Source organism: Thermobia domestica, chromosome 8 (genome assembly GCF_964235325.1).
Source record: "Thermobia domestica chromosome 8, izTheDome1.hap1.1, whole genome shotgun sequence".
In the NCBI taxonomy this organism is placed as follows: Eukaryota; Metazoa; Arthropoda; class Insecta; order Zygentoma; family Lepismatidae; genus Thermobia; species Thermobia domestica.
The window spans coordinates 26,530,560-26,556,657 of NC_137461.1; the positions used below are offsets into that span (position 1 = coordinate 26,530,560).

Sequence of the window (26,098 nt, forward strand, 5' to 3'; positions counted from 1 at the left end):
TTGAATATTGTTATGGTATTTGGAAATTCTTTTTCTTGTTACGCTATTTCGAGCAACTGGCAAAGCTATTAAAGTACAGTAGGAAGTACTGGCGTTAGTGTGTAAAAATAATATATGTATATTGCAAACAAAATTCTTATTTAATATTTTACTTATGATTGTTAAAATTGTTTGTTGGCATTTTCAAACTAGAAGACAATATTGTACCTGGTACTCCGATACTTTTACCGCCTAGCAGCCTCCACAAAGTTTAACCTGGCACGTGTTCTTGCCAGAACAGGAGTTATCCAATTATCATAAATCATATCTTTTAACATATATACGAAGCTGCTGTAAATTACGTTTCTTTCTTTAGTAATAATCTACCGCAATAAATGTCCAAATTTACATCTCAACGTCTTGATTTTCTATAGTTTCAGACACATTTGTTATGTCTTGTATTATTTATCAATATACCTAAAACAGCTCAGTTAACAACCTGGCATCGCAATAAGAGTCTCTTTAGAAAAAATAAGAACTGGCGCTTGTAGGGCTATTTTTTGATCTTGTATTCCCAATCAAATTCTAGATTTATCTAACAACTTCCATAGTTCCCAGTTTTCTTCATCCATTCATCTCTTGTAGTACAAGGGAAAGAAATTGGTCACTTTATTTCTTCTCCATTGTTCGAGTATTATTCTTTAGATAGGTATGTAAATGAGAAACTGGCTAGTGAGGAGTATGTGTATTGAGGTAGCAATTGAATGAATTACGTGCCTGTCTAAGGTTCTTATGCCTCTCAGAGTATTAGTGTTGTGTACTCTGTCTGTTCAGGATAAATGTTATTACTATAACATATATCTTACCAACTCTTTTAGATTAAAATGCTAAACCTTGGAAGTCAAGTATAAAACTAAATGAACAAATAAACAATGCTATAAAAATAGTTAGAATTTGACTTCGGGTAGAACACCCAGATATCATGTACGCACACGTACATTTTGTCTCATAAAGATGTCTCCTCCATTCTCTTTTATAACGTAGAAGTTACCCCAATGACCACTTGCGACATTCTCAGTGAAACGTTGATCTGTTCTTATTTTAAAATATTTCATCCCAACTCTAGGACATTTTAATAAATATTTATAATTTTAATATTCTCTTGTATTCGAGAAGTTAGTACGCGTACTTTACATGCGCGTCCTTTATAGAATAATTTTTCGTTGTAGCACAAACTTTCCATCGTGAGGCAAGCGTGAAACAATTTCAATTAAAATATGACGAAAAACCAAATTTAAGAAGGAAGAAACATTGTGATTGGAGACGTTACCTGACCACATATCACTCAACCAAAAGCCGTGTTGCAACATTATTCCTGAGTGGGCTATATTATCAAATGTTTCAATTTAGTTAATACAAAGCCCGTGGCTTTCTTAGGCACTGTTATTTAAAGCCATAGGTCTGAATACTCTATATTAACTTATTTATTTATTTTTGTGAAATACTTTTAACAATAAATTCGACATTCATTTGACATTCACAAACCCTTTAACTTCATTCCGAACTAGATTTCACACTCAAATGCGTAGAGTATGAATGAATTTTGGAAAGCGCCTACAAGACAAGCACACAAACTAGACAACAAACTTATTTACAAATTCAAGTACTTTAATTTTTACATCAAATTGCAAAAATATTGTTTTACTTACCGTCAGAACACACCACAAAATTATAATTGAGCAATACACAGTAGCGTGCAGATTTACAATAGGTCGTCATTTTTGTCCTTAAAATGTTCTCTACAACTTGTGCATTCTTATTTTCTTGGTGTTTGTATAACAATTAAGTGAACATTGTTCAAATGTATGCAAACTGATGGGTACGATGCAAAAGATGGAAACTATGCGAAAGAAAAGACGCAACATCTTGTGATAGAATAGGGTTAGCTTACAAGAGTAGAATAGGTTTTCTTAGTAAAGTACGGAATGTTAGGTTAGGTTAGAGAAAAGTAGGATACATTAGCAGAGTATGATGGGTTAATTTATGTTAGTAAACTAGAATAGCAAAGTAGGTGATATTAGTGCTTGTATGTTGTATATATTGTACAAATGCTCTAATTTTGTTTCCCCAATGATACGAGTTCCTATGGCACATCTAATGTTTTCGTATTAGCAACTCTACACAGCTATTTTACATTGTTCTTAAATATATTCTTTCAGCATTACGTCTCACATTTATGCCGTGTATACTGAAAGAAATTGTGATGAAGTGAATGAATGAAATGGTGAAATGAACAAAGTGGAGGAAGCGAGAGAACCCCGAGACAGCCTATGAGGATATACTCAACCGACGAAGTTAATATTTAAAACAATCATCTTTTATATTAACCAATTTATCTGTCCTACAGTGCTTGTAATGGTTTCGCACAAGCAACTCTACACTAGTAAACATAAAAAACAGCTTCCTTGCATTGCGTAGATATATTTCGCCAGCGGTAAGTAATTAGCAATGTATAAACTTTATTTTAACCGCAAAATTACATTTTTTTTCTGACGACCTATTGTAAGTTGTTGCACCTACTGTTGTCACATTAAAACAATTTACCTTCACATTTAGTTTTACGGTAAACTTTTCACACATTCATTATTGTATGCTATACTGCTTTATTATATTTTGTCTTTCATTTATGAATATTACAGGGCACCAGGTAACTTATGTCTTGCTCAGCACAGTATTTGAATAATAAGGAAATAGTCCACAGTCTGGGAAGTTTGGCAGTAAAAATTTAGCAAATAGGGAAAAAGCAAATTTTTGAGGCGAAACGCTGAAATGCGTTGAGTTGCGGACCGAAGTTTATTGGCCTGTTTTGGCTGAGAAGAATCGATAAATATCAGTCATTTTTTAATTTCCTATAAACTCTTTTCTTTATTATCTTGGCATAGGACACTTCCTGTATACCCGTTCTTGTCTCTATGGTCTTCCGACATATCTGTCTCTATAGTCTTCTAATTAGTACTATTCAATATTCTACAAAACTCAGTACGTCAGGAATATGAACAAAGAAATATCGAGAATAGTAAAAGCATCCGTGCTCTTCAGTAGAACTTTTACACCCATGGATTTCCCCGCAAGACCAATCCTAACGCTCGACAACACAAAATTGGAATTAATGAGCCAGTATGCTTCATCTTGATATTGTTTGTACACACAATAACTCTTGTTGCATGATCTGAACAAAAGCTACGAAGACTATGGGATGGAATAGAGGTTTGGATATCAAAATTAAAACAATGATTCAAATGAAGCAGTTAGGATCAAAGAGTGAAGTAGGATAAGTGAAAATCTATAGATAATAATGTTACTGAATATATAAAGTACGAATGTGAAGTAAGATCAAGGTTAAGAATGTAGAAAGAAAATTTTATTAAGAAAAACACTTGATATTATTGGTCTTTGATTAAGTTATTAACAAAAAAAAACAACTGATGAATAATAAATGATGCATGTACTTCATGGGACAGAAACATACTCTATATTCAAAAGAAAATGGAAAATGGAAGGTGTTTTCAAAAGCTAGATGTCGACAGAAATATAGAGAATCAGTTGGGTCATAATAAAACCAACGAACAAATGCTGCACATTTATAATCGGAAGTTTAATTCATATTATGAAACATATTTCTCTTAATTCATTCCACAAAAGGATTTGTTCCTCTGGATCGAATTCTTTCATTTCATTTCATTGAAAATTGCTTCATATGTAGTTCTTCAGTTTGATTTTTCCAGATAATGATTCATTCTCCTGAATTGAATTGTTTGATTCTGTTAGATTGTAATAATTTCGAGTTCCATTGTCGTCCCTAATCATATTTCATCTGAAGAAGTCAAACTGATTTTTACCGGTGGGAAATTATTGAGAAGTAGGACAAGAAAGATTAATTTCCCTCTCTTGTTCTACAAAGTCAACCAATTGTACTTGACCGACGTTGTCTTTTCCAATCCATCAACTGATTCTACTTGTTCGTTTCCCGGCAGTATCGATTTAATCCCCTTCATGGATCCATCCATTGCACTGATTGAGTCCGGTTCGTTGAGATGGTACTGATTTTTCACTGAAGGACTAGTTTCAATGTGTGTGAGGTTTAAACGAATCGTTCTGGATTTAGCCAATCCTACAGGAAATCGTTGAGAATTGTTTCAATTTAGAAAAAGAAAAGAAAATGATTGTGACATTGGCTGAGAAAGAATTGTATCTTGAGGAGCCTCACAAAACTCAAGATGGAAGATAAAAGAGGGAAACCCGAAAGTCTACAATTCATACACAACAGATATGATTTCCTAAAGATGAAAAGTTTTCCAAGGGCTGTAATACACCAAAACTTCTCAATTTGTGGCACGTAACCTGCCAATAATGACAAAACACCTATGATGATGGTAATCATCAGTAACCGTATTTAAGAAGTTATGAAAATTGGAATACTAAACGTTCTTCGCAAAGTCGTGATGTATCAAGATGAAATCTAAGAATACAATTAATTAAGAATTAGAAGATGATTGAATAAAAATAATAATTCTTTCTCTAACAGAAGTATTAGAAAATGGCTGAATGCAAGTCAAATTATATTACTAGGGGAAGTAGTAAACTGATCCAATAACGTTAGTTGAAGGTAGTTTACTATTGCTAAAAGTACAATCAGTAAAAATGTGGAAGGAAAATATGTTTTTCATATTGTTTAGTGAAAGTGATGGAGGTTAAAGTACTACATAGCAAGAATAATCAAAAGTAATTTTCATTTTCACGTAAGCTTTAACGTCCAAATTCAAATTTAATAGCTATGGTAAATGTCTGAAAAGTGACATTACTGACAGAGAAGTAGAGGATCCTGATAAAGTATTACCATATTAAATGGGATGTGTAGAATGATTTTGAATTTTAATGTAATTGAACCAGAAATGAACACCAAACTCTTCCTGAGATTTCAACTTAAAAAGACAGAGGTATCTTAGGATCTGAAATGGTAATCTCTTTAAGACAGTCTTCCCTAGAAAGAACAGCAACCATAATTTCGAGTAATATTAGTAGAAATGTAAAACAGCAGAACTTTAACACACCAAGTGTAAGTGTGAATTGCATTTTACTGCTATTCAAGTATCAGGTTTACTGACTTCACATAAACATAAGTTATAACACAGAACTCACAGCTTTGTGGTGATTTTCATTTGTATTATTATATGAAGTGTAACAAAATTCCGGAAGAAAGTATAAATTAATGAATCTGAAAATAGCATAGACATTTCTGATAATAGCTAAAAAATACGTCTAAAACCATCTACATATGGACTGCATATGCAGACTTGAGGAATAAACTCAAAATTGCACTTGCACTCAGGTTAGCAAAGTATTTCATAAAAGTAAGTAAACAACATGAAGAATCAACGACTATGAAGATAAACTTCAAATACCGCTACATAACACTTTTAAAAATCTCCACTGTACGGTCTACTTCCTTCCTCCCCCGAAAACCAGGGTTCTGGATAGGCCTAATCTGATTTAATCTTCATGGTTACTTTGAAGTTCATGTTCAAGTATTACAAAAGCGCGAAGACAAAAGTGTATATATACAAACTCAACCAAAGCTTGAAGTAGTTGACATAAATATTCCACACTAATAAGGTATGTTCAACAGAAGATGCAGGATAAAATATTATAATAACTCTTCTAGTGAGAATATGCTATATCAGACATTAACGCCTTCAATTTGCATGACGTCAGTTAATATCCAGTGGATGAAATTTAATCCCAATTTTTTATCCTATGCTCCTCATCCAACGTTATTTTACACATTGTTCTTCGCTATATATTTAACTCATTGGCTACCTTAGATATACTTGTGCCAAATAACTTCATACTCACTATCTAGGCTCTTTGAAACTAATGGAGTTCTTCCATTTGACATGCTTCAGCCAATAGATTTGTTCTATTCTGCCTAGCTCCTAGCACGTTCCTAAGAATGGCCAGGCACTTCATATAAATTCTTAGTACCTAATACTACTTGCACATGTTATATATTGCTAACTACAGGTGATTCCATAATTTTATAACGATCTGTATTTTGAGGAAAATCATTTCAACATGAAGTAGTATAATAATAATTTAACTGACAAGTGCATTCGCGAAGTGTTCCCTCAGGATTCGTATAAAATTGATTCAAATGCAAAGTTCTCCGCTGCCCAATGTGTATTGTACTAATTTTAGTCACCCATACCGGTAATTTGTATATTTATGGTCCATATTTTCAAATCTCAATAATACACTACTATAACGCTAGGACACAAAATTGCTTTTAAGTTCTTAGATGCAAATGGACATGAATATGGGCACATGCAAAACAAATTGAATCAAGTACTGCATCTCTGATACATATTACTCACCCCCGGCTGCCATCTTGAATCCACCATATTGAATTCAACTTTCGGTTTTTCAAGTGAGAATAGGTGCAAGTAATGCATCAAACTCACGTACCATTTTCTTGGAAATTCATTTTTATAGTGAGTTTTACCGTAGCTTGTACGATTTGCAAAGTATTGCATGTTAAATGTCAGACACTTCACGAATGTTGAACCAATAGAAGGTTGTGCAGGACCCCGTGTGTATATGTAATCTTTTATGTGATTTACCGTTGACGAAATATTCTGTGAACGTTCAAATACAAACACACAGACATGAATACGGAAATGGTAGACCCTCAGAAATATTTGGTTGTATCTTGATTTACATTAGGCATTTTGACCGTAATACAAACATGTAAGTAATAACAATCTCTCATAGAAATATAATAAGATTATGACATCAATGTTGTAAAGAATTTTCTTATACCTACAATAGCTTTCCACTGAGAAATTGTTTTTGGTTTGTCAAGAGCATAAACATAAGCGTAACTGTTATTACCCTGCAATGTCTATTCGCGAAGTGCCTCGAGGGATTTAACAAATAATATTTTCCAAATTGCACAAGCTACGGTAAAATTCACTACACCATTAAATTTCCAAGAAAACTGTACATGAAATCGATGTATCATTTGCACCTATTTCCATTTGAAAAACTAAAAATCGAATCCAATATGGTGCATCCAAGATGGTGGTCGGGGTGGTAACATGTGTCAGAGAAGCAGTACTTGGTCCAATTTGTTTTGCATATGCCCACATTCATGTCCGGTTACATCCAAGGAAACTAAAAGCAATTTTGTGTCCGAGCATTATAGTAGTTTATGATTGTATTCCGGATATATATGAAGATCCATAAATATGCAAGTTGCCGGTATGAGCAACTAAAATTTATTCAATACACAAGTTCACTGTAGAGTCAATCCATGCTAAGTGATCGAGATAAAAGGAAAATTGCCTCTCGACCTTTTCTGGAAAAAAATATTTTTTTTCATGAATATTTATCCTATATCAGGGTACTTCAAAACCACAATTAATTATTCTTTAGAACATCCCACGGTGACGAAGCGGCAGGTGCCATTTTGCGTTTTTTCGATTTTAGGCGTTTATATTGTTTGAATTTCTGAGCATGTGTTTGTCCTATCAAATTGGAAATTGCTGGACATCTCAACTAGTGCAGAGTTAAAACTTTGATCTCTTAACATTTTTGCCTAAAACCACTTGAAGGAAGTGAAATCAGGGCTTACAGAAGCAACATTTTTGGACATTGAAGACATGTTTGAGAAGAGGAAACAACTGACGTAGAGGCCTGAATTTGTGTGTGCATGTAGTCCAGGATCATAAGTTAATACACAAAATTTACAGACGTGTAGCTGTTCCTAAAGACCTGGAAAAAATCGTACAGTTGGGGAATTACGCCAATTTGGCATGTTTCACTGTCCAATATTTCCAAAGGACCTGGACAAAAAAAATGAAATTTAGGGAATAACTAGATTTAGTATACCAGAACCACAACTAAGCGCGTTTTGTGTTATTGAGCAGAAGGGGGTCAAAGTACTAAGGAATGGCGTCATACTCTAGGAGGTGTTTTGTTAACAAATTCAACTGGAAATTCGTTGTTGTGAAGTAAAATAAAGTACTATGAATGGTTAGTCCAGTCAAGGCTCTAAAGATCGTTTCTTTCCTCTAGTTGTGACTCATTGTCTCATCACACCCACTGCAACACTGGTGAAGAATGCCGCTATCAGCAGAAGGCGAGGAAAGTCAAAATGCACACTTGACAAAATGTCCGTAAGTACCCATTGTTCTTGCTGTTTGCTATATTAATAATATTCAATCCTATTTATTCTTGTTTTAACTGTCAACTCATGTAGAAGACTTGTCCTTTCGTTTGATCTTCATTCTGCAGTCAGTGTTTACAGGGATTAAGTGTTCACTGACTAGGAAATGTAGATCAAACGAAAGGGCAACAGGCTCCCGCATGAGTTGACAGTTGAATCAAGAATAAACAGGATTGAATATCATTGATATAGCAAACAGCAAGAGCAATGAGAACTTACGGACATTTTGTCAAGTGTGCATTTTGACTTTTCTCGCCTTCTGTTGATAGTGGCATTCTTCACCAGTGCTACTGTGGGTGTGATAAGACAATGAGTCACAACTAGAGGAAAGAAACGAGCTTTAGAGCCTTGACTGGACTAACCATTCATAGTACTTTATTTTACTTCACAACAACGAATTTCCAGTTGAATTTGTTAACAAAACACCTCCTAGAGTATGACGTCATTCCTTAATACTTTGACCCCTTCTGCTCCAAAACACAAAACGCGCTTAGTTGTGTATTATGCTATACTAAAGGACTAACTATTCCCAAAATTTCAGATTCTTTTATCCAGTCCCATTCGAGATATTGGACAGTGAAACATGCCAAATTGGCATACTTCCCCAATTTACGAGTTTTTTCATGCCTTTGGGAGCAGCTACACGTCTGTATATTTTTGTGTATTAACTTATGATCCCGCAATACATGTCACAAATTCAGATCTCTACGTCAGTTGTTTTCTCTTCCCAAACATGTCTTCAATGTCCAAAAATGTTGCTACTATAGGCCCTGATTTCACTTCCTTCAAGTGCTTTTAGTCGAAAATGTTAAGAGATCAAAGTTTTACCTCTGTACGAGTTGGAGATGTCCAGCAATTTTCAATTTGGTAGGACAAGTACATGCTGAGATATTCAAAATAACCTAAACGCCTAAAATCGAAGAAACGCAAAATGGTCGCAGCCGCTGGGTCACCATGGGTTGTTGTAAACAATAATTAATTGTGGTTTTGAAGTACCCTGATGTAAGATAAGCAATCATTAAGAAATTACATTTTTTGGTGATGGTCGAGCGGTACATGCTTGATTACTTAGAATGGATTGACCCTGTACGGAGAACTTTGCATTTGAATCAATTTTAAACAAATCCCGAGGGAACACTTCGCGAATGTACCTTGTGAGAGTGAGGTTTGAATCTTAGATTTATTTGACACGAAAATCAGCATTAGAGCCAATTCCAGATTGTAACAAGATCTTTTTAAGATCATATGGAATGTCGAACTTTCCAGGTTGGTACTTTTGAGGACAAAAACAATTGGCTTTTCATTTCAACTTCGATAAAGATTTAAATTAAAAGAAAATTTAAAGTTTTGTTTTACTTACCCTTAGCGGAACTGGCTCTTCGAGGGTCCCTGCTGAAATTATAAAGGAAAAACAAATATTAGATAATCTGTATTATTAAATAATATGTCTAATTAGAAAAAATAAAGCTTTATAGTATTATCAAAAAAGTAATAATGCTCTATTTGCTTAAGTAATTTTCCCTCTTCTTCGTTACTTTACTATCTCCAGTAAAAAATCAGGCGCATAAAATTTGATAGTTTGGTTTTAGACTACCACCAATTCAATAGGCAGGGATCGAGTTGGAAATAAGTTACTACATTAATAATGTGGTCACGTTTTCTCTTTTATCACAATAAATGATAAATAAGTAGAGTACTAAAAGAAGGAAAATTCATACCGCACTGAAAACAAAGTATTTGTAAGATACATGGAGCAAATAGTATTCAAAATTAGGTTGAGCAAAATACGTAGTGGTACAAATTACATTTGTAAATACGAGAATTTTCCGGTATTATGCTCATTATACTTAAGAAAAGCATAGATATTCCCGCATGCCATCATCGCTAAAGTTATTCCATATATTTTTACTTAGTACACTATAGGTAATGCTGGATTGATAACTTCATCAACATACATAGGTAGTACAAAAATATATTTACTCCTTTCTGCATGATTCTTTTAAGCGAAAAAAAGATAATCAGTATTGGAATTCCTCATATGGTAACTTGTAAAATGTATTAAAACTTGAAATTTTGATTTTTTACTTAATTCCCGCGAGAAATAAGTACTTGACATATATGGCACACTATGCAGTAAGGTAAACTTTCCTAGAAGTGTACAGGGAATGGATCTTGCCATATATATCACTTCATGCAGTAATATCTATACTATACTATAGGGCTACTATATCTATACTATACTCTCAGTTCTTTGGGAAAAGTGCGCACAATGTTTCGACAAAAAATTATTTTCAGTGACTAAAATCCACTGCTTCACAAAACCCACATGTCAACATTTAACCGCTTAATTCAACTCATAAAGAACATGCCAGATGACAGCAAAATCCCTAATTCATACACGTCAATGTCTTACACAGCAGACGAAACAGTTATTTGGCGCCCTTGATAGATCACACAAAAGCTAAAGTGAATAAAGGGGATGTGCTATATATGGTACGGCATGCGGTAAAAGGTTAATAGATTTTAGGAAACTTCGAAATATTCTTTCCTATTTTTCATAATTGATGCTGCCAGTTTAAAATAAGTTGTTTCCAAAATTACAATACATACTTAATAGATTTTTTATTAACATTATTATTTTAATGTATCATTCCATGAGAACTCAACCTACTAGCAACGCAAATCGTAAACAAAGAAAACAAATAATACAAAAAGCAAAAAGAAGCAATAATGTGTTCGAGGAAGGAAGCGGTGACAACACAAAAGTTCTAAGTGATAAAATAGAACATATTACACGTTCTAAGTACTTTCACATATGAATCCACTCTATTCTTCGACCTAGGGATGCGCACGAGACAAGTCGAGACAGAATTTTCCTGACAAAATTCGAGTCGAGACACAGCTCTTCCAATAGAAAAAAATATATATTTTTCGAGTCGAGACATCACTTTTACAGCACATTTTCGAGACGAGACAGTCTCAAATCTTGTTTTGTGTGCATCCCTACTTCGACCTGAATTCTTTATATTATTTCATAATATAAATATAATCTTTTCACTAACAATTTAAATTTATATTTTCTATATTTGGAAACAAAATATAACTTTTCTTAATACTGAATAACTTTCAGCGTAAGAAAAGTAGCTCCAGAATTTTGAATTTCTCGCTCTCATATCAAGGATTGCATAATACATTTAAGCTATTAAATAATGCCATGCGGACGTAACTAGCGAAATCACACCATGAATATTCTGAGTAAACTACGAGATGAATGTCTAGTAACGGCAGAAACAATGAGAATATGTAATATGATATGAATGATCATTGGGTGATTGGGAAAACAATATCTAAACATAGGAATCTCCAGTGAATGTGAAAGACACATTACCCACGAAGAACTGACAATGAGTAAAATGTTTGCTTGATGCGTTCCCAGAATTAAATAGGCAACGGGTCTTGATCTTGCAGTCAAACATGCAATTGAAGGAAGCTGACATTGGTTTCTTCAAGGAGTGATACGTGATACAAAACGAGACTCGAGTCCGCCATTTTGACTCAAAAACGAAAAGACAATAGGCGTTATTGTGCTACAAATGCAGAAGCTGCTTTGGTCAATTATAAATTTCATTACACTCCCCACCCCCCTCATTCTGGACCTATCACACTTTCATATTTTCCTGCATTGAAAAATTCATGTAGTATGATAACATTATGGAGATAGTTAGGTGGCGTAATTCAAGAATAAATCATTCTACCAGAAGACTGTAGGTAAGTTACAACTCTGGATACAGAAGTGTTTTAAAACAAGGGTAAATATGTAGATAAATCCTAATGCGTTAGTCCAGCTGTAATTTACTTGATATGAGACTCAAAATCTTTCACCCTCAATTCCTACCTTTTCCACATTCCCTAAGGCTTGTTTTTTTTTTTTTTTTTTTCATAAAGCCTTGCAGGGTGTATATCACTTGACCAAGCAATATGCACTCACTCCTTAGAAAAGATGCACTTGTGAGCTTTGCATATTTCGGATTGGTTCAAAATGTCCAAAAGTATATTTGTCGCTAGAACAAAAACATTAAGGAAAACGATAGCAATGGTATTTAAAAATAAAGTCGTGTGATGATATCATAAATCATCGCTGATGCGAAAAGTCCAATATATTATCAACTTTCTTCCAACAGACACTAAATTGGCGTAAATCCTCTCGTCTAATCAGGAGAAACACGGTTCGAGCCCACAGGCAACCACCTGATCATAAAGTTTGTGCCGTATCCAGAGTTCTTTCAGATTGATGCTCTAATAGATCCTTTGTATTATTAGGACAAAAATATCTATCAGTGTAATTTTTTCTCTTTTTATACTTGAAATATATATCTCAATATATTTATCTCAATATGCTGTTATAGCATACAATTTACTATACGTTAGTCTTACAGTATTTCTAGTTATCCCTAAGAAGTTTAAAGAATATCCAATAGTGTTCGAAACTGACACCAAAAGGTATTAAAAACACAGAAATGATACTTACCTAGAGGCATTGGAGTGGAGCTGACCTCAGTCTGGAAAAAGACCAAAGAGAAATTCATTAATAAAGGTAATTGAACTAGTAAAGCCAGTAGTGTTATTTTGCAAAAAGTACAAATGAAATGAGAGTTTTAAGTAATTAAAGTGGGCGTAGTGAGCTTCTACCATTCAACTCAACCTACATTTGTGTGTCTATATGCACGTCTGTCCGTTTCACGATGACTCTCGTAAAACTTATCTAATTTCAGTGAAACTTGGTAAATATCTTACTTCGCTCTTCAGAACAGTTTACTGAGAAATGAAAGTTAAAAACCGTGAACTGTTTAAATGTTCTGAAAATTAGTTCTGACTGCAGTAAACTGAGGAGTTGGGTTACGCGGCAACCGCAGCTAAGTGAATTCCTCGAATAATCCGGAAAAGACATAAATCAACATGAAAATACTTTAAAACAATTTTTACTTACAGTACGGAGAACAATAATTATGTCTTAACAAATAGCAGTTTTCTGTACTTACAAGTTTGTTGCTTTACTTTTTCACAAAAAGACGCTTAATTGTTTCCTTCGCGTTAAAACACCTCTTCTCTATTTAGGACTGAAGGTTTTTTTAATTATCCGACTAAAAAAAGTAGGTTTTCAGTTTGACCTGAATACATCTATATGTATGTATGTATTTATGTATGTATGTATGTATGTATGTATGTACGTATGTATGTATGTATGTATGAATATATGCATGCATGTGTCTGCATGTATATATGTATGTATGAATATATGTATGCATATGTATGCATGCATGTGTGCACGTGTCTGTTTTTATTTATGTATGTGTGTATGTTTGTATGTATGTATGCAAGTATGTATGTATGTACATATGTCTATCTGTATGTATGTATGCATATATGTGTGCACGTATGTATGTATCTTCGGTTGTGTACGGTTACATCGAGAACCGTTGGTTATATTTTGATGCAGTTTTTACTAATTGAAAAAACAATTTCCAAGTAAGGTTTGTAGGTATAAACTATTTGAAAACCTAATTATGTCTAATTATATAGTTTTCAAAAATCAAATATTTTCTGAGACGCCTGAGAAAATTTATCCTAAATATGATGCAACCAGAAATTCAACAGAATACAGCATGTTGCATATAATCAAGGGTGACAAACCTTTTTTAGCGATTAGTGACAGATATTGCTCCTATACTTCCATGCCTTAGTGTTTACCTGTTGTTCAGACATTGAGTTTATCTGAAGTTTTCTGTTTATATAGTTTCAGGCTTGCTTATGTCACAATGAGCTTGTCGCGCAAAAAAAGTACATACCGAGATGAATTAGCGAACAAGTCTCCAACACAAGTTCAGAACAACGTACAGGAAACATCCACCTAATGCTAACTTAATTAAGGAATGCTTGAAACAAGTTCATTAGAAAAACATTAAAGCAACAGATGGTTTCAATATATCTAAGACTGTGGAAAACATTCCTGCACCAGATTACTAACCAAATTAGTACCACAGCCCTCACACCAAAACCCAGTGTACGAAGTGTTACTTAAATGATCAAAACACTTTTTTTTTAAGATTCATATTGTCATTGTTTTTTTGCACCTGGGTTATTGTTTTGTATGTGCTATACTAGTTAAATATTATTGTTGTAACATTTGTCTAATGTGTTATTATTATTATTATTATTATTATTATTATTATTATTATTATTATTATTATTATTATTATTATTATTATTATTCATCCATCAAATAGTTCTTGACTTTTTTCCTTCCAGGATAAACAAGGTAAATATATAAACAAATCTTCATTGGGCTTCACTTGTGGCTAAGCGGTTAGCGTACTCGCCTTTGGAGTGAAAGACCATATCAGATTCCTGACGGTAGCTCATGCGGTTCGGATTCTACTTTAAATTGTAGCTTCAAGTCTTATATAGCCTCGCTGTTGAACGGGATGCTAAATTCAAAATAAAAATCAAATTTTGATTAGTAAACCAAAGTCCTCCGAAATTAGTGGTTGCCGTACTAGCTTAGTAATCATGAGGAATTTTCTTCAAATTCGATGAGTTCGACTTAGCCCAGACTAACCTCACAATGTTGGCTCAGTGGTAGAGCGTTCACTTCTAGTGCTTGGGGTCCTGGGTTCGATCCCAACCTCCGCCAAGTGAACTTTGTGGTGGACAAACACCGTGTGCGTGGGTTTCCTCGGGGATCTTCCCCATTCTTCCCACCTTCTTCATTCATTACTCATCATCACCGTCTCCTTTAGCCTAACCGACATAAGCGTGGGACGTAAAACTCAAAGATTTAATTCAATTTCATTTATCCTCACAATGTCAGTTTCACCAGACAAATATCCAAGATCGTTCATTTAAATAAAGACTGTAGTTTTTCTAATTATTTTTCGTTATTTTTGTTTGTTAATAATTGGATTGAAAATTGATTTCAAAATATAAATTGGTTATATAAATAAGTAAAAACTAAAATAATAAATTTGTTATTCCAAATATTACCAATGTCAATCATATTTTATTGATTATTTTACATTTTAATTATGTTACTTTATAGTAGAGATGCAAAAAAGCCGGCTTTTTTGAATCGATGTTTTTTTTAACATAAAAACCCGGCTTTTTGGGGAAAAAACGAGAATTTTGGAAATTTTGGCTTTTTTTCATTTTCATGATTTTTCTATCTAAATAGCTTTCTTATATCATATTCTATAGTTAGATAAGAATTCCATGACCTAAATGCGATATTTCGATCTGAAATTCACCAAGATGGATGGAGCACATGTTTTACGAATTAAAGCTAACATGAAGAATGTAGTATTTGAGGGCAATTTTAGAGGCTATTTAACTTTATTTTAACTTTAAAAAACGAGAATTTTTATTTTAAAAAACGAGAATTTTTATTTTAAAAAACGAGAATTTTGGAAATTTTGGCTTTTTTCATTTTCATGATTTTTCTATCTAAATAGCTTCCTTATAGCATATTCTATAGTTAGATAAGAATTCCATGACCTAAATGCGATATTTCGATCTGAATTTCACCAAGATGGATGGAGCACATGTTTTACGAATTAAAGCTAACATGAAGAATGTAGTATTTGAGGGCAAATTTAGAGCCTATTTAACTTTATTTTAACTTTTGAGTTATCGACATTTTTTTTCTTCTCTAGATCATTTCAATTTGTCATCCGTGTTTCATTTCTAAGAACTTAGTACTCTAGCTTCTAGCGCAAAAGTTAAACTTACGTTTTTCTATATATTCGTCAAAGCGTACGTTTTCAATATACCCGTCAAACCGTACTTCCACATTTCTGTTATAATGTAGTTGTGCAATGATTTAGCAATAATTTTCCGGATACAACCTTGAATACCAATTTATACAAATAATCAGTAGCTGATTTAGAAAAGTACTTTAGGAGGGGTTTCTCTGATTGTTTCGTTTTCTAAAAAGTCCTAATTTTATTTGGGAGGTGCTTGAAGTTTATGAGTACAGGCATAACTAATATTTCGTTTTATTTATATGTTTAGCAATAATCTTCCGTATCATTTTATACTGAGAATCAGTGGTGGATTTAGAAAAGTATTTTGGGAGGGGTTTTTCTTAATAATGTTTAGTTTTTCTAAACATTCGTAATTCTTATTTGACGGGAGCTTAAAGTTTATGAGTAAAGGCATAACTAATAGATATTTCGTTTGTTGCAGACATTCCGTAACTTTGGGGAACAGGTTTCAGTCTAAAAGACCGCCTTCCTAACCTTCGCAAAACCGTCACTGCTGGTAATTAGTAATAATAACGATTTAAAAACAATAAGAAAGGAAGCCGGTCAACTCACAGTACACGCACTATTTCTACATTCACAGATGGAATGAAGAAAAGCTTTGTCAGAATGGTCTTCCCGATAGAAGCGCAAAAGCTAACCACTCAGTCATGTTTGTTGTGCAGTTGTATTTAGCTTAACTTAAATATATTCCGTAGTCCTTTTTTTGGGAGGGGGGAGTTCCGTAATGATATGTTGAATCCCTCTTGTTAAAAATTAAGAAAACTTGAGGATTGCGTAAACCGTGATGGTGGTTATATAAAACTTAACTGTAGAATTTCAAGAATATACAGAACCAAACGCTCTAGATGTGCAGCCTAATATTTCTCTTATGTTTAATTTTAATTTTATTTTGTTTCAAAAAGAAGGTATGGAGTATTTTGAAGTAAAAATACTACATACAGTTTTGTTAGTTATTTATGTATTTTTTAAAAGGAAGTGTTAACTTTTAGGGTTGGCTGGTTTACATCAACTTTTTTTTTTAATAACTGGTTCAAACCAAAAAAATAAAAAGAACAAAAAATGCGAATCGTGTGAACTTCATGGTGACGTTTCCACATATCAAACCACCTGCATTAGTTTTATTTCCCTTTCACCTTTTAATCAAGGTGTTCCATGTTCAATTCTCGGTGGAACCACACCCCTTCTTTCATGCGTAAACCAAGTAGCGGTTCGAATGTCACTTTAAGCGAAAGTCTTCTCCTTGATAACCTCGGTATTACGTAAGGATGTTAAGCCTAAACATACGAAACGAAATCAAATTGTATATTGGGGGCGCGGTGGCTCAGTGGTAGAGCGTTCGCCTCTGGTGCTTGCGGTCCCGGGTTCGATCCCAGCCCCCGCCAAGTGAACTTTGTGGTGGACGAACACCGTGCTCGTGGGTTTTCTCGGGGTTCTCCCGTTTCCTCCCACTTTCTTCATTCCACCATTTCACCCATCTCTCATCATCACCGTCTCCTTTAGCCTAACCGGCATAACCGTGGGACGTAAAACTCAAAGATTTCATTTTTCCAAATTGTATATTTCTGCATGCCTAAATGCCTCTTGTTTTATAAAGAAGCCAAGATTGCTTAAATATATTGATAGAAATTGGCAAAATTTATCGATTGCCTACGTAGCTTCCAACATTAGCTTGGATTGGACTTTCAATGATATCTACGTACTAAATTTGTAATTTAATACCTCAGTTTTAGAGTACTGATTATGATACGTTGACCTTTAAATTTTACATGCAAAGCAATAACAGGATTTTCCCGTTATTGTTTTACATTTCAAGTAATGACGGGATTTTCCCGATGGCTAGGGTGGGAGCTTCTCAATTTAAGACATTTACTGACCGGACTTCTTTAAGCTTATGAGACTTCTTCCAGCATAACCCCACTATTGCATAACAACATCAAGGCGAAACAAACTTATTTCTGTGAATATGTAATATAAACACATAAAACAAAATATCTAAATCAAAAAACCTGGTTTAACCAAAAAAGCCTGCTTTAAACCAAAATAGCTTGGTTTAAACATCCCCCAAAAACGGGTTTTTGGCATTTTCAAAAACAACTATGGTTCTTGCCAACTCTGCTTACTTCTGTATATAGGAAGTTAAAAACTTCTTATTATATACATTGCTTAATTCTTCGGAATTCATAATGTAAATGTGTTGAAGTAAAATGTTTAAAATATCTTTTCGAAATTCATGGTTTATTTTCGAGGTTTTATATTATTATCAGCATCAACCACTAATTAAATGACTTTCTGTGTTATAGAGAAGCGAAACAAAGTCTGCTTTATCAATTTAAAGCAGAAATTTGAAAAAAGCCCAAAATTTCCCAAGCAAAAAAGCGAAGCAGAAAAAACCGAGCCCTTGCATCTCTACTTTATATTAAACGTTGGTATAGGTTAAATGTAATGACTAAACAAATATACTTTCACACAACTCATCTGTAGAAGATATTAGTCTTGATATCAAAAGAATCACATAGTAATACGACCAAGAAAACCAAAAAAAAAGAAAAAAGAAAAAACTTAAAAGCCGCAAACTAAGAGGATAAAGTTGAAAAACAATTATTTGAGGAAGAATAAGATAAGCGTCCGATGAAAAAAACTATATGTAGGCCTGTACAACGATAAAAAATTGAAAAAAATGGGAAAATATATTCAGGCCGAATTTCATTTGATGCTAAAGCATGAAACCTTTAATAAGAATAGTTGAGTTGTACAATATTTTAGACCAGTGATATGCAACCTTTTTTCATATTACTTGATGATACTTTCCTGTTTTGGCGCATATCCATAGCACGTTTTGTCTCTCCCAATTCTCCAGGTCATCTGATTTATCCTTGTTGCCTAAACTTGGGCAATGTCATCGAGACTATCACCAATCATCTCATCGAACCAGGAAAAACTATGGATTCGACACTGTCAGTCGTATTTATTATACTTACAAGTTCCGCTGGTTTTACCCACATATGGTGCTAGAGATCTTACCCTCTACCATTTTTTCTTTCGTCTTAAGATTATAAATCATATATCTGCCAAGTTTGGTTAAACTTGATCCAGATGTTCTATGGTTATAATGTAACACACACATATAATTACTCTACATTTTTATGTATCTTGTTGCCCCATTACCTCCTTTAACACGAAAATACTCAAAAACACTAAGACCTAAGTCCGTTCATTTATAATTAGGATCGTTTATTACCAAGTTTCAACTTAATACATTCATGGCCTTCTGAGATACTCAATTTTTGGCATAAATCATGATTTTCTCTTATTCAATCTTCGGTAATTCATTTTAAACAAATTTAATATAATATTACCCTTCATGCAAAGTATCATTTCAATTATTTCAGTAGTTATTGAGTGATGCGATCAGACAGAAACAGTCACTTTTATACAATACTTCTACTATAGAGTGGACACTAATATTGGTCACTTTTAATTATTTTTACGAGTCATTCCTTCCCAAGACTCAAAGGCACTTATTGAAAACTCCCAATTAATCTTCTAAACCTTATTACATCTAAAAGAATTTTTTTTCATTGCATAACCAAGTCATGAGCTGATGCAAGCCTTCAATAACGTGCCTCATATTAATCAGTTAACAATAGACAAAGTAATATAAATTATTCAGCACTAGCAGCGTTCACCCCGCTTCGCTGCGGTCACCCCGGAACGCAATAAACTTTGTTACTTAGATAATTTTTACTTTTTCGCTTTCAAGTGATATGATAAAAACCATAGAAGATTGCAGTAAATGTTAACATTATATCGCCTGTCATTTATGTTAACCCGCCCCGCTTCGCTGCGGTCACCCCGGAACGCAATAAACTTTGTTACTTAGATAATTTTTACTTTTTCGCTTTCAAGTGATATGATAAAAACCATAGTAGATTGCAGTAAATGTTAACATTATATCGCCTGTCATTTATGTTAACCCGCCGAGTGACACGGTCATGCGGGTTGCATATAAATACGTTTATTTTTACCTATGATGAACTAACAAAGGATTTGTACGTTATGGACACTTGAATGGTCAATTATCTCAAGACACTGGTAATTAAAAATTAAAGTGATATGATAAAAACCATCTAGGGTCCAAATCCTAATAACCCCCCAAAAATGAAAGAAATTGGTTCAGCCGTATTAGCGTGATGAGGGAACAAAGGATTTGTACGTTCTCTTTTATATATAAGATTATTCAGAGACTTTTGCTTCTAAACTTCCAAGCAGACACAAGAACCTGATATAATAGCATACACAGCTCATAGGAGTAATGTAAGAGAATAGTGATACGCTGTAACTACTGTTCAGTGCTGTTCTCTGGAAAATCAGCGCCCGTGGCGAGAGTATACAACGGCGCCCTCATACATATATTCCAAGTATTTTTTCCTTTCCTTTTTCCGTTTTTCTCCCAAATTTTGGGCCCAATTACGGGCCGTCACCCCGCTCTCCCCCCCCCCAACAGCATGGTGCTGCTACTGTTATCGCTTATAAAATTGTTTAATATTGAAATATGACTATTTGAAATTCACACTGAAATATGTGCATCATATAGATATAGAGAAGTAGAATTGAGTTGATTTTGAGTTTACCCAGAGGCTGTATGAGATGTGAACCAACCTACTGATTAACGTGGAATCCGAACCACATGACCCTATAGAGAAGTAGAAGTAATTGGCGGCAAAACTACTATATTGGAGGGCGGAGCTTGACTATAGCGCATCAGAAATTGGCACCACATTATGAATATTTAAAACCGGCAGAAACACTGCATGACAAGCATGATTGCCACGACAATTAATGAAATTACTATGAATTGAATGTCTAGTCTGCCTTAACCCTATTGAATAACTTCACTAAATAGACTATTAGCCACACCTTGCAGGTTGCCACTAATTAATTTTGATGAATCTCGATAATAACTTTATCCTAGTCATTGTTCGTTGACTTAGATGCTTATATAGATCAATGTCAATAATTTTCTATTCTACGAATAGAACTACATCCACTGGGAGAATAATGTTGTCTATTTTAAAAGACATTAAATATTATTTGCAAGAGACCACAATAATCTCGTCAGAGCACTTAGAAAATATATTGTTTAAATATTACCTTAAATCTTCTTCCTTCTCGCTGAACAATGGGACCATGTGGAAATAACAATACTCGTCAATGTTACATTTGCGTATTTCGCAGGAAAAATTTAATCTTTTTCACATTGCTGATTATGCACTTCATACCACAATCTGGATTCCACTTCCCATTGTAAAAAGGCGTAATTTTCTTTTCACCACGTGGGTTTGATAGGTCTCTATACTATTATCTTCAGAGCACCAACTACATGCTCTTTCTACCAAGACGCCATATTGCATAGTATAGCGTTTAAAGCATAGTTTTAGTGCCAGTCAGTCCGCCTGCTTCTGCGATTGGCTGATTCAAACTATATTCTTTATAAGAAGTTTATGAAGAAACTAAGAATACTTAATATATACGAGAATGCTACAATATTGGAAGTACATTACATTTAATATTGTTGAAAATATATTACTGTTAATTGAAAAGAAATAGGGATATAACAACTAACACACGACACGAACGCCTTCGCGTGGGAAAAGAGAAAAGTAAACATCTAAGCCAAACTTGCCTGATTGTCGTCCATTTTGGATCCTCACAAAATGAACAAGAGCCAGAAAAATATTATCTTATTTGAAAATATGTAACTACCAAAGAGGGGCGTTACAATGCAGAAACAAAAACATGAAAGATAGGCAATGAGAAGTGAAAGAGATTTATTTGCTGCTTGCACATTGGGACTGGAAAAGAAAGAAAAATGAAACAAAATAAACGTTCAGTGGTTATGCTCTTCAGGCAAAAAAAAACAAAAAAAAACAAAAAAAACAAACGAAATGAAGTGTTTAAGCCACAAAAACCCAAACATTGTTGAAGTAAGAATTTTTGAACGAAACTTTAATGGTCCACTAAATGAATGCCTTAGATAACAGAAATGTCCAAAAAATGTTTTTGAATGATTGGAAATGCAATGTGACACCTGTGACTCAGCGAGGAACAGACGTAGTTTACAACTTTAATTTAGTACATGAACAATTACTATTTTACCAGAGTAATTACTGACCCTTTTAGATACAGGAAAAATAAATTATTATGGAGTTAAATACTTACTTATCATAGGGATAAATAAAATATATCCGGAAGCTGAAAGGCGCTCGAGAACTCCATGAGCCACATGCAGCTACTGATAAGAAAAGTTGAATAAAATTGCTAAAACCTGAAGAAAAGAAACGAAACAAAGCTTGCTACAAAGGTTTATGTGTGGCTTATAAAGTACAATGGGTATTTGTGTAAAAAGTTTGAAACTAACTTTATAAGGTCAACAGGAAATCAATGTGACACTGGGAATTTGTGGGTTAAGTTTTACGTCCCACGATTATGCTGGCTAGGCCAAAGGAGATGCTGATGAAGAGAAACGAATAAAATGGTGGAATGAAGGAAGTGGGAGGAAACGGGAGAACTTCGAGAAAACCCTCACACATGGTGTTTGTCCACCACAAAGATTAGTTGGTGAGAACCGAACCAAGCACCCCATGCACCAGACGTGAACGCTTTCCCACTGAGCCACTGCGGCCCCTCAGTCTAAAAACGACTAATGGTTACTTCAAGTTTATTATCATGTGCATGTGAATCATTATGATCAATGCATGTGAATTCTAATAATTTTTAGATTCTGAGTATAGGAAAATACGAAAAAGGCTCCAGGAAACCCATTTGATACGATGTTATCCACTACAAATTCCATGACTAATCACTACACCAAGAAAAATTTTCAAAACTTAGGTGTATACTACGTTAACATATTAATGCGAGATATGTACAAGAGGAAAGAAAGAAATAGTTAAACTAGAAGCAACTGAAATAGGGTTCTGAAGGAGATTTACAAGAATCAATTAGACGGCAACCAGAGAAATGTGCAATAAAGCAAGCTCAGCTAGAAACAAAACCAATAAACGTAAGCAATAAACCAAGAAAAGAACGAAGTTCATTGCACGTTAATGTGCAACTCCGACACAATATCTTCATAGAAACATCTTTAGAGGCAAAATGCTGGGCAAGAAACACAGAGGGCGACAAAAGATATCCTACTTAAAAAGTATGGTTAGTCAAGTTGGATGTAATGGATTTACGTATATGAAAAGTGTTGGCCAAGAACTAAACGTTATGGCTGCAGCGATGACGCTTAAATTTTAAAAATAAATAAAACGACTTTTTAAGACATGTAAATTTTGGTTACCTAAAATTTCCGTCGTTTGATAAGTAGCTACTGTACATATTTAGCAAAATGGGTTAAGTTGATTTTCACCAGCAAAGCTATATGAGATGGGACCTGCTGATTAACGTGGAATCCAAACCATATGAGGTCCTGCCTGTAATCAAAATCAGGACTCCCACGCCAAAGGTGCGCACCCTAACCGCTTAGCCATGAAGAAGCTCTTTAGCTATATGAGATTACCTAAGCTTAGATTTTATTACGTTCAGTTTAATATGGAACTTGTCACGGAAAGTAGAAAGAAAACTAAAGGCCACGGTGGCTCAGTGATAGAGCGTTCCCCTCTGGTGCGTGGGACCCTTGGTTCAATGCCAGTTTGCGTCAAGTAGACCTTGTGGTGGGAAAACCCTGTTTTCTCAGGGTTCTCCCGTTTCCTCACCATTTTCACTCATTTCTCATCATTACCGTCTGTTTTAGGCTAGCCAATATATTCGTGAGACGTAAAACTCAAAAGATTTCAGTTTTTAGAAAGAAAATTAATCAGATATTAGAAACTTTGATTAAAAGCTTCGGAGATTAAGGAACATAAATAAACTTTGAAAACGCATCATAAAAGCAATGGTGATTGAAATGAGGTGGTAAGGATTAAACATAGAAGCAGGAGGGCATAGATAACTAGTTCTCAATACATGGAAACTGTTGTTATTGAAAACATGAAACACAAATATCAAATAAAAATTATGATAGGAATGGCGAAAGATGTAGTCTATATACAAAAAAATAAGCTATTTTTGTGGATTATTTAATAGAGTTCAACAAATTGTCAAAAAAAAAATAGTTCGCATGGGGTATTGCATAATCTAATGACAGAAAAATAGACAATACACAAAAAATGACAAAAAGTTCGGAGATTGTCGAAATGAGGGTGGGAAAAATGGAGATAATTAGGTGGGTAGAAAGGAAAAAGGAATGGGAAAAAATGAAATGAAACCTTTAAGTTTTACGTCACACGTTTATGCTGGGTATGCTAAACAAGATGGTGATGATGAGAAATGAATGAAAATGGTGGAGTGGAGAGAGTGGAAGGAAACGGGAGAACCGCGAGTAAACCCACGCACACGGTTTTTGTTCACTACAAATCTCATTTGGCGTCAGCTGGCATCGAACCAAGGACCCTCCGCACCAGAGGGGAACGCTCTACCACTTAAAAAAAAACTTCCTGACTTATTTCCTACTTTAACCATTTTTCAGGACTACTAGAAACGACAGGGACACGAACACAGAAACATCGAGCACAGTTAAAATTCCACCCTTGCTACTACAGAGGGACTCGAACCCATAATGGGCTTCACCTCACGATCATCAGCCTAATGCCTCAGACCGCTCGGCTACATACCACTGAGCCACCGCAGCTCCGCTAGTTTGTGTGGAGTATTGTAATCTATGAGCAGAAAAATAGACATTATGCAAAATGCGAAAAAAAAATGGAGGCTCTCGAAATGTGGGTGGAGAAAACAGACAATTATAGAAAACAAATAAAATGGCGAATAGATAGAAAGAATAGAAAAGAAAAAAATTAGATGTAATTATAGAGGAAGAGAAATTGGTTGGGAAGTTGAATCAGGGGCTAGAAGATACGGTGGAAGGTTAAAAAGAAGACAAAATAGACCACTATTGGTGGATGGTATTGAAAGAGAAAATTCTTACGTGAAGACGAAGAGATTAAATGAAGACCGTGTGGTACATATGAGTTAGTGAGTTTGCGGGAGGTAACCTTCCAATAATGACAGAATACCTATGATCAGTGGCATATTTAGGAGGGGCTTTCGGGCTCAAGGCCCCTCCCGAAATAAATTTGATATAGGCACAACTTCTTTAAAAATTTGTCGGCACCCAAAAGAAAAAAATATATAAGTGCTTATTCAAGTGTTCTGCATAACCACCCGAAACAAAATCATAAATACGCCACTGTCTATGATGATATTTGAAGATAAGCTTAGGTTTAGCTAGGCTCAGTTAGCCTAAGGAAGGACAAACTTTAAGAAATGATTAAGTTGTAAGCACAATTTATTTCCTGACATATTAGTCTTCCCATGACGAAGTAACGGATTCACCCTAAAATCTGCAAATTTGTGCCTCCCTTTATTCCCAAATAGCACATAAACTTGTTTCACTAAAAGCCCAGAAAAGAGAGAATTATTGTCTGATATTTTGAAAGCGAAACAAAGCTACTTACCATCAAAGATATTGCTACCAGAAGGCAAAGTGTCACACAAGTAACGGCGACTTTCATCCTTGTATAGTGTTATTTCTTCGTTGAAAATCAATGAATGACGTACTGTACAAAAATGAGACCCTTTTCAGTGTTGCCGTCCCCTTTATACTGTGGTAGACGTTCGAACTGCCTTCAGCCATAAAAGAGAAAAAAAGTGTCTTCCCAGAGTCCATAAGGTGAAGGTTATTGTCACACAATGCTTGAGACAATTAGCACCGTGGATGAAAATAATTGCAGTCAAAACGACTCCTTCCTTCCTGTTTATTTCAGGTTTACGTAAAAACAAACAAAAAATTGTAAAAAACGAAAAGTGTTGCGTTTATTTTGAAGACCGTTTACCGTAACTGATTTGGTGTTGCCAGTGGTTAAGGAATTTGTTTATTTTTTGCAATTTGTTTTGATTACTTATCACGACACAATTT

General features: G+C 34.4%; 1 protein-coding gene across 4 annotated transcripts in view; it reads right to left on the reverse strand.

Moving 5' to 3' along the window:
* The window catches only part of LOC145692802 (uncharacterized), a 55,482-nt gene extending 29,710 nt beyond the window's left edge, over positions 1–25,772 (reverse strand). For all 4 annotated transcript variants that reach the window (XM_081768286.1, XM_081768288.1, XM_081768287.1 and 1 more), the window contains exons 1-3: positions 25,638–25,772; positions 12,792–12,822; positions 9,624–9,655 (exon numbers count right to left, since the gene is read on the reverse strand). In XM_081768286.1, coding sequence (XP_081624412.1) covers positions 9,624–9,655; positions 12,792–12,822; positions 25,638–25,694 — 120 coding nt within the window. In that variant the 5' untranslated portion in view covers positions 25,695–25,772. The remainder of the gene's footprint in view (positions 1–9,623; positions 9,656–12,791; positions 12,823–25,637) is intronic.
* Positions 25,773–26,098: the final 326 nt, after the last annotated feature.